The sequence below is a fragment of the Ailuropoda melanoleuca genome, chromosome 8, assembly GCF_002007445.2.
Source record: "Ailuropoda melanoleuca isolate Jingjing chromosome 8, ASM200744v2, whole genome shotgun sequence".
Classification (NCBI taxonomy): Eukaryota; Metazoa; Chordata; class Mammalia; order Carnivora; family Ursidae; genus Ailuropoda; species Ailuropoda melanoleuca.
The window spans coordinates 36652368-36662582 of record NC_048225.1 but is presented as its reverse complement, the minus strand read 5'-3'; the positions used below and the strand labels follow the sequence as shown (position 1 = coordinate 36662582).

General features: G+C 36.4%; 1 protein-coding gene across 1 annotated transcript in view; it reads left to right on the top strand.

Annotated features, from left to right (window-relative positions):
- The window catches only part of HEPHL1 (hephaestin like 1), an 82467-nt gene that overhangs the window by 63602 nt on the left and 8650 nt on the right, over positions 1 to 10215 (top strand). The window contains exon 16 of the mRNA XM_034667587.1: positions 8880 to 9141. Within this exon, the coding sequence (XP_034523478.1) occupies positions 8880 to 9141 (262 nt within the window). The remainder of the gene's footprint in view (positions 1 to 8879; positions 9142 to 10215) is intronic.

Genomic DNA, 10215 nt, shown 5'->3' with positions numbered 1-10215 from the left:
AAAATCTTTAAAAAAAAAAAAATAAAAAAAAAAAAATAAAAAATAAAAATAAAAAATCATTTGAAAATATCTTCTCCCATTCAGCAGGTTACCTTTTCATTTCATTGCTGGTTTCATTCATTGTGCAAAAGCTTTTTATTTTGGTATAATTCCAATTGTCTATTTTTTGCTTTTGTTCCCCTTGCCTGAGGACATATACCTAGAAAAATGTTGCTATGGCTGATGTTGGAGATAGTACTGCCTGTGCTGTCTTCAAGGATTTTTATGGGTTTAGATCTCACATTTAGGTCTTTAATCCATTTCAGTTCATTTTTGTGTATGGTATAAGAATGTGTCCCAGTTTTATTCTTTTGCATATAGTTGTTCAGTTTCCCCAGCTCCATTTATTGAAGAGACTGTCTTTTCCCCATTGTATATTCTTGCCTCCTTTGTCATAGATTAATTGACCATATAATCATAGGTTTATTTCTAGTCTCTCTATTCTGTTCTACTGATCTACGTGTCTAATGCTGTGCCAGTATCATACTATTTTGATTACGACAGTTTTGTAGTATATCATGAAATCTGAGATTGTGTTATCTACAGTTTTGTTCTTTCTCAACATTGCTTTGATAATTTGTAGTCTTTTGTGGTTGCATACAGATTTTAGTGTTATTTGTACTAGTTCTGCAAAAAATGCTATTGGTATTTTGATAGAGATTGCATTGAATCTGTAGATTCCTTTGGGTAGTACAGACATTTTAACGATATTTGTTCTCTAATCCATGAGCATGGAATATCTTTCTGCTTGTTTGTGTGGTCCTTGGTTTCTTTCATCAGTGTTTTATAGTTTTCAGAGTACAAGTCTTACACATCCTTGGTCAAGTTTATTCCTNTTTGGTTAAGTTTATTCCTAAATATTTTGCTCTTTTTGGTGCACTTGTAAATGGAATTATTTTCTTAATTTCTCTTTCTATTACTTCATTATTAGTGCATAGAAATGCAACAGTTTCTTTATATTAATTTTTTTCCTGCAACTTTACTGAATTGATTTANCTTGGTCAAGTTTATTCCTAAATATTTGCTCTTTTTGGTGCACTTGTAAATGGAATTATTTTCTTAATTTCTCTTTCTATTACTTCATTATTAGTGCATAGAAATGCAACAGTTTCCTTATATTAATNGCATAGAAATGCAACAGTTTCTTTATATTAATTTTTTTCCTGCAACTTTACTGAATTGATTTATCAGTTCTAATAATTCTCTTTGGTGGAGTCTTCAGGGTTTCCTATATGCAGCATCATGTCATCTGCAAATAGTGACAATTTTACTTCTTCCTTACCAATTTAGATGCCTTTTATTTTTTCCCCCTCATTTTGCTGCTATGGCCAGGGCTTCTGATATTATGTTGAATAGAAATGGTGAGAGTGGATTTTTTTGTTGTCTTGTTCCTGATGTTAGGTGAAACTCTTCCAGGTTTTCACAATGGAAGATGACATTATTTGTGGGTTTTTCATATACGAACTTTATTATGTTGAAATGTGTTCCATCTAAACTCACTTTATTGAGAGTTTTTATCATAAATGAATGTTGTGTCTTATCAAATGCTTTTTCTGCATCTATTGAGATGATCACATGGTTTTTATCCTTTCTCTTGTAATATGATGTATCACATTGATTGATTTGCAAATATCGAACCACGCTTGCATCCCTGGAATAAATCCCACTAGATTGTGTGGAATGATTTTAATTGTAATGTTGAATTCAATTTGCTAATATGTTTTTAAGGATTTTTGTATCTATGTTCATCAGAGATATTAGTATGTAGTTTTGGCTTTTGTTTTGTTTAGCTTTTATAGTGTCTTTGTCTGGTTTTGATATCAGGGTAACATACTGATCTTGTCCACCTATGAGCCCATGGCAGCCTCGGGTAGGCCCCCCAACAGCACAGGGACCAAACCCCGCCCAGTGCATCCATAGCAGGCAAAGCAGAACCTTGCAGCTCACTGCTCTGTAGGTAAACACATTTCTGCCACAACAATACAGGACACACAACCCACATAGGAGACACCCCTGTATCACCTGGTTCTGGTGACCAGAGAGCAATGTGCTACAGGACCTCTTCTGCAAAGGCCACCACTTTCAAGAGCAGGCGATGAGGTTGACCTCTCTAATACATAGAAACAAACATAGCAAGTTAGACAAAATGAAGAGACAGAGGAATTATGCCAAATGAAAGAATTAGACACAATCACAGCAAAAGAACTAAATGAAATGGAGATAAGCAATATGCCTAATAAAGAATTCAAACTAATGGTCATAAAGATACTGGACTTAGATGAATGGAACAGAATAAAAAACCCAGAAATTGACCCAAAACTATATGGTCAACTAATCTTTGACAAAAAAGGAAAGAATATCCAGTAGAAAAAAAGACAGTCTCCTCAACAAATGGTGTTGGGAAAACAGCAACATGAAAAAGAATGAAACTGGACCACTTTCTTATATTATACACAAAAATAAATTCAAAATGGACGAAATACCTAAATGTGAGACAGGAAACCATCAAAATCCTAGAGAACATAGGCAGCAACCTCTTTGACATCATCTGTAGCAACTTCCTACTAGACAGGTCTCTGGAGACAAGGGAAACAAAGGCAAAAATGAACTATTGGGATTTCATCAAGATAAAAAGCTTCTGGGGGTGCCTGGGTAGCTTGGTTGTTGAAACATCTGACTCTTGATTTTGGCTCAGGTCATGATCTCAGGGTAGTGAGATCAAGTCCACCATCAGGCTCCACACTCATTGTGGAGTCTGCTTGAGATTCTCTCTCTCTCCTTCTGCCCCTCCCCCCAATAAATAAATAAATACATACATACATCAGTAAATGAACAAAACCTTTTTTTAAAAAAGCAAAGGAAACAATCAACAAAACTAAAAGGCAACCTACAGAATGGGAGAAGATGCTTGCAAATTGATGTTTCTGATAAAGAGTTAGTATCCAAAATGTATAAAAACTTACCCATCCCAACACCAAAAGACAAATAATACAGTTAAGAAATGGTCAGAAGACATGAATAGACATTTTTCCAAAGAAGACATATAGATGGCCAACAGACACATGAAAAGATACTCAACATCACTCATCATCAGGGAAATGCAAATCAAAACCATGATGAGATACAACCTCACACTTGTCAGAAAGGCTAAAATTAACAACACAGGAAACCACAGATGTTGGCAAGGATGAGGAAGAGGGGAACCCTCTTGCACTGTTGGTGGGAATGCAAACTGGTACAGCCACTCTGGAAAAGAGTATGGAGGCTCCTCAGAAAGTTAAAAATAGAACTACCCTATGATCTAGCAATTGCACTACCAGGTATTTATATAAAAAATATAAAAATACACATTCAAAGGGGTGCCTGCTCCCCAATGTTTGTAGCAGCCTGATCAACAATAGCCAAACTATGGAAAGAGCCCAAGTGTCCATTGACTGATGAATGGATAAAGAAGATGTGGTATATATATACAATGGAATATTACTTAGCCATCAAAAAGAATGAGATCTCATCATTTATAGTGATGTGCTTGGAGCAAGAGAGCATTATGCCAAGGGAAATAAGTTAGAGAAAGACAAATGCCTACGATTTCACNTGTGGTATATATATACAATGGAATATTACTTAGCCATCAAAAAGAATGAGATCTCATCATTTATAGCGATGTGCTTGGAGCAAGAGAGCATTATGCCAAGGGAAATAAGTTAGAGAAAGACAAATGCCTACGATTTCACTCATATGTGGAATTTAAGAAACAGATGAACATAGGGGAAAGGGAAAATAAGAGAGAGAGGGAAGCAAACCATGAGAGACTCTTAACTCTAGAGAACAAACTGAGGATTGATGGAGGGGAGCAGAGCAAATGGGCTAAATAGGTGATGGGTATTAAGGAGGGCACTTGTGATGAGCACTGGCTGTTATATGTAAGTGATGAATCACTGAATTCTGCCCCTGAAAAAATATTACACTATATGTTAACTAACAAGAATTTAAACAAAAACTTCAAACATTAAAAAAAGTTCACCTAAAAACTCTAAGTTCAGTTACATCTATTTAATTCACTTGTTTTCAACAATTATGTTTAGAATACTTAAGAAAATTTCATCATACAAGTTATTTTTCTTGCTGACAAAATTTTTAATAGTGGACTTATTTAATAAACACAGGTAGAATAAAAGTTATAGATCTGCATTATTTAATGTTAATAATTCTAAAGATACATACATTTTAATTAAGCCATCAAACTTAAATTAGCTTTAATACTGAATATTTTTCCAGATCACATGAACCCAAAAAGCAATTGTGTTAGTTTCTATTATATTTTTGAGAATTTAAAAATACTTAATTCATATAAGTACTTAATTTTCTTTAAGTCAATTAAACAGAGCTCTTTTACAAATTCATTTTGGCAACACCATCCCCAGGTAGAAAATATCACACACCTATAACACACACATCCACACGCACGTGTGTGCACACGCACACGCACACAAACACACATATGCAGATATAAATGGAGATCTTATAGATTCTGTTCTAAAATTTTGCCATGAATCAAGCACAATAATACAAAATCCACTAGTTATAAAAGAAGTTAGATCCAAATTGTGTTTCTGGTAGATGGAAGAAGTTAAGACGGTCAAAGCTTTTTATTGATATTTGTGGAGAAGGCACAATTTTTCATTTGCCCAAGTTCCAAAGAAACTCCCCACCCACTTGTTTTTCTTCTGATAAGAATTACCTCCATGAAGTTTGTATTTCAGAGAGATGGCTAGATAAGAGTTCCTGGAGAAGACCAGGTAGAATATTTACAACCTCAAAGGCACAGGGAAAGAACACAAATTCTTCCGAAAAGACATTTGCTTCCTAAGACCAGAATTTTTATAATATCTACAAGCCTTTTGCAATAAATAGGTGAGGTTTTGGAAATCGGTAAATAGAATAGGTGGATTTTGAATTGCTTCTAGAGCTGCATTTTTGGTTTTGTCAGGATTTGTGAAATAAGGGTAGTTGCTTTAATTCCTCAGAGAATTGGGTTGCAGCCTAAATGATACCAAGGGGCTGATGTAGCCACCTAACCCCATTATTTTCAATTTGATTTTTTAAAAATATATATCTCAGTAGAGGATTTCCAACTAAGATGAAAAAAGATTTCTATGGCTTTAGAACTGTTTGTCTCTGGAATGTTTTAGTAAATCCTTCTACAAACGCTTGAGATGTTTTTTCCCTCTGGATACATAGTTTCACTTTTGCTTGGGGAATGAGATCTAAAAAAAGTTTCTATCAGTCTGATTATCAGCTTCCAATCTGGGCAACTACTGGCCACAGAACTACTTAAAAAAATATTGTAAATATCTTATCACTTTTCAGCCAGGAAAATATTTCTGGCAGTATTGAACCCCCCCTTGTATATAAAAGCAGTCCCTGAAGAGGGTACAAAGGATACTACTTTCCCAAGATCCAGAGTCANTTCAGGTCTGATTATCAGCTTCCAATTTGGGCAACTACTGGCCACAGAACTACTTAAAAAAATATTGTAAATATCTTATCACTTTTCAGCCAGGAAAATATTTCTGGCAGTATTGAACCCCCCCTTGTATATAAAAGCAGTCCCTGAAGAGGGTACAAAGGATACTACTTTCCCAAGATCCAGAGTCACACCCAAAGATAGCCACAGAAAGAAATGGCAACCTGTGTGTCCCAGGCAGGCAGAAAGTCAAGTCAAGTTCTTAGGACATAAAACAAGGCAAGCAAGAAGGCAATAGCTATCCCTGGGAGAGAAATGACCAATAACCAACAGGTATGGATTTGGAAAGGAAAGGACAAGGTGAAGTTTTATTTTCCTCTCTTGACTGGACACTGCAGACAGAGGTTCAGGAGAGCTGACTCTTGGTAAGAATTCTTACCCTTTTCTGGCTTTTGCCAGTTTTCTCAGGATCCGTTCTGCAGCCTCCACTATCTATTAGAATTTGGCAAGGTTTTGCATTCATTTTAATTTTAGTTTCCCCTGGGCTTTTTAAGGGAATAACATAGCAGTTTGCCAGAAAATCCTTCAAAGTCTTATCAACTCTCGGGGACTCCATAATGGGGGCTCTTCTTTGTTGGTAGACATAGGGGCATCTGAGTTGATATTGAAGAATTTGCACAAAACCTTTGAGGACAGTCTTTCTCCTTATGTTTCAGTTGATTACAAATGAAACATCAATTTCTGGTCCAGTATTTTGATGATGGACCCCTAGGAGGTTGTAATGAAGAAGGCCTAGGTATTGTTTTAGATACCTTTTGCACCTTTAATTTTTCATTAGCCTTGTTCAAGGAAACTTTTAATGAAGTTGTTTTGGAATCTTAAAGCCTTTTGGAAGCTTTTACATACCAATTAGAATAGGTATCCCATTGTGTTTGCTTGATTTGGAAACCCTTGTTTGTAAGTGCACTTCTTAAATAAATGATCTTGTCTCGTTGGAATGTTCCCCACTGGCCATTGTAATTCTAGGTTGTCTTTAGATAGATTTTGCCATTTTGGTAGTATTTATAGCTTCTGGGACTGTAGTTCTAAGACATAAAATAAGCAGATGTGCCAGAAGGTGGCAAGCTCAACTCTTTGGAATTTGAAGAAAAACTTACACCCCACAGAAATGGCAAGAAAGAAAATTCAAAGGGTCTGCAGGTATCTTGCCTGTGTCTCTCATTGTTCCTGAAGCCATCAAGAGTGTTCTTTGGATTCCATCACTGCTACCAATTCTCTTAAAAAATAAAACTCAACAGAGTACATTTTCAAGTCCTTACAGGCTTTATTCAATAACTCATGAATCAAGCAGCATCCCACCTACCAGATAGAATAGAGCTCCAAAGAGCTGCAGAAAATAAAAGACTTTCATAGGCAAAAGGGGATGGGATAAGGAAGTTACTAGTGAAAAATGGATTGTTTGTGGCAAGGTCATCTTCTTTAGGGGATGGCAGAGGTCTAAGAGGCAGGTTACCTTACTGGTGATGAAGACCAGGTAACTCCAGATTAAGATTCTACTCCTGGGAGAGGTTGAAACTGTAATTAAGTTAGGTATTAAGTCTCAGTTTGGTGATGTGGACTTGGCATAAGTGACTCCATTTGGATTCTATTGTTTCTTTGTAAACAGTAGTTGTGACAGAAACAGTATGGCCAATAAAGTAAAAAAAAAGTATTTATCATCTGGTGCTTTACAAAAAAAAAAGTTTGCCAACCCTCGATCTAAAGTATGGGTTAACATAGTGAAAAGAAGGGCCACATGCAACCCAGTGTTCATAGAGAAATGTCCACAATAGCCAAACTGTGGAAGGAACTGAGATGTCCTTCAACAGATGAATGGATAAAGAAGATGTGGTTCATACATATACAATGGAATATTACTCAGCCATCAAAAATGAGATCTTACCATTTACATCAACATGGATGGAACTAGAGGGTATTATGCTAAGTGAAATAAGTCAATCAGAGAAAGACAATTATATTGTTTCACTCATATGTGGAATATAAGAAATAGCACAGAGAAGCATAGGGGAAGGGAGGGAAAACTGAATGAGAAGAAATCAGAAAGGGAGACAAACCATGAGAGACTATTGACTCTGCGAAACAAACTGAGGGTTGCAGAAGGGGGGATGGGTGGTAAGATGGGGTAACCTGGTGATAGGCACTAAAGAGGGCATGTGATGTGATGAGCACTGGGTGTTAAATGCAACTGATGAATCATTGAACACTATATCTAAAACTAATGATGTACTACATATTGGCTAATTGAATTTAAATTAAAAAATAAAAACTTAAAAAATAAAGTATGGGTTAAAAAACCCAAAATCCCAATGTTTCAGTTACCAAATTTAGAACTTACAAGATATCAGGAAGCAAAAGAGGATATGTAAATAGATAATCATAAAATAAAAATATATTTCAATGTAATTTATATCATGGTTTTTGATGTGTGAAGTCTATCATTTTTTTTTAAAGATTTTATTTATTTATTTGACAGAGAGAGAGACAGCCAGAGAGAGAGGGAACACAAGCAGGGGGAGTAGGAGAGGAAGAAGCAGGCTCATAGCAGAGGAGCCTGATGTGGGGCTCGATCCCATAATTCCATGATCACGCCCTGAGCCGAAGGCAGACGCTTAACCGCTGTGCCACCCAGGTGCCCCGTGAAGTCTATCATTTTTAAAGGCATTACCATTGTTATCTGGACTCAGGAAAGAAAGCACACTCCAAACATATTAAACTAGCAACTATTTGGATGAACTCCATGTCAAATTATTCAGCCCTAAGCTTCCTTTTGAAGGAAAACTCCCACATTCCCAATTGCCTATTTAGATACTCTATCTGGATGTGCTTCCAGCAACAGTTCAATCTGCTGAGCATTTTTAAAGTGGGTTTTATTATTTCCCTCAAAACCTTTCCTTCTCCTGAACTCTCTGTTTCTGACTCAGTGATGAGGGAGGGACACCGATTCAGCCCTCAAAGAGGTTGCTATAGCTCATTTTTAGGAACACTCTTACATCTTCAGGGCTTCTTAATAATTATTTTGTGGTAGGGGCCTGGGTGCACAGTCAGCTAAATGGCTGACTCTTGGTTTCCACTCAGGTTGTGATATCAGAGTCATGAGATTGAACCCCACATGGGGCTCCACATTCAGCAAGGAGTCTGCTTGAGACTCTCTCTCCTCCTCGTCCCCTGTCCTTCCCTTCACAAATAAATAAATCTTTAAAAAAATTATTGTTTTGTGGTCAACAGTCTTTTCTCAATGACTTTCTTACAAGTGCTTAATATTTATTGTTAAATTATTTTAAGGTTCTTCTAATTCAGTTTATTTTTCTTTCAGGACACATATAGCGGTTTGATGGGTCCTCTGATTATTTGCAGAGAAGGAGTGTTGAATGAGAAGGGAAGAAGAAGCGACATTGATTATGAATTTGTTCTCTTGTTTTTGGTATTTAATGAGAATGAATCCTGGTATCTGGATGACAATATTAAGAAATATCTCAATAAAGATCCACGACATTTTAAGCGGACTGACGATTTTGAAGAGAGCAACAAAATGCATGGTATATCAGAGGTTAAAAAGAAGACTCTTGTTGATATAAGCTCATAGAAATTCCTATAACTGTAGGAGGTCCCCAGCCTCCTTCTCTCTCCTCCTTCTCCTCATTCCCAGGGGCACCTGGACTAAAGAAAGTCCTCTAAAACTTTCCTGCAGAGGGAATGAACTAAGCCATTGGTTGGCTGCCAGCAAGATCCAGGGCAACTTTGGTTCAATTGTGTAGGGAGCTCTATCTCTGAAGTCTGGGATCCCTAAACTATAAGACTGTAAAGTAATTCTTTTTTTTTTTTAATTAATTAATTAATTAATTTATTTATTTATTTATTTTAGATTTTATTTATTTATTTGACAGAGATAGAGACAGCCAGCGATAGAGGGAACACAAGCAGGGGGAGTGGGAGCTAATCAAATTTAAAGGCCTGGTTTAACTGATTCTGGGACATGAAATACCATCACCAATTTTCTGTTTTAATGTGTCTATGCTATTTTTAAATTCTATGTAATTTAAGGCAGTTTTTTTTTTAAGTGGGAGTAATATGTGCTAATTGACACATCCATACTCTTTCACCAAAATCTACTTCTCACCAAAATATACAAAAAGATAGGCCTTGCCCAAGTTCACAAGTTAATTAATGTTAACACTGATTAGAACATGTAGGCTGATTTCTGATTCAGCTACTAATTCGCTTCCATTTCCCCAAAGTTTCTTAGTATGCTCTCTATTTTTAATAAATGTAACTTATTTGTTGCGGCATGATGCACGGAATAAAAAGTTAGTAGAAAGCAGGGTGAGAGTCCCCATCATGTCAACCCAGCTTGAGTTTGCTTTGGTCATTGTGATAGCATGGGCTCAGCCCATGTGAAGCTTTCCTTCTTTTGGCGGTTCAGCCAAACCCAACCTTAGGAACTTGCCCCAAACTAGATCTCAGGGAAGTATTAAGGGAATAGCTTCTAATTCATTCAATTTTGACTTATACGACCTTGATTCTTTGTGCTTTAGTTCACTCATCTATAGAATCATATAAATAATAGCTGCTTCTGAAATGAGCCTGTAACCCACTCCATAAACAGAATGTGCCAAACCAGCAAGCAGACAGACAACACACATTGGTACCCA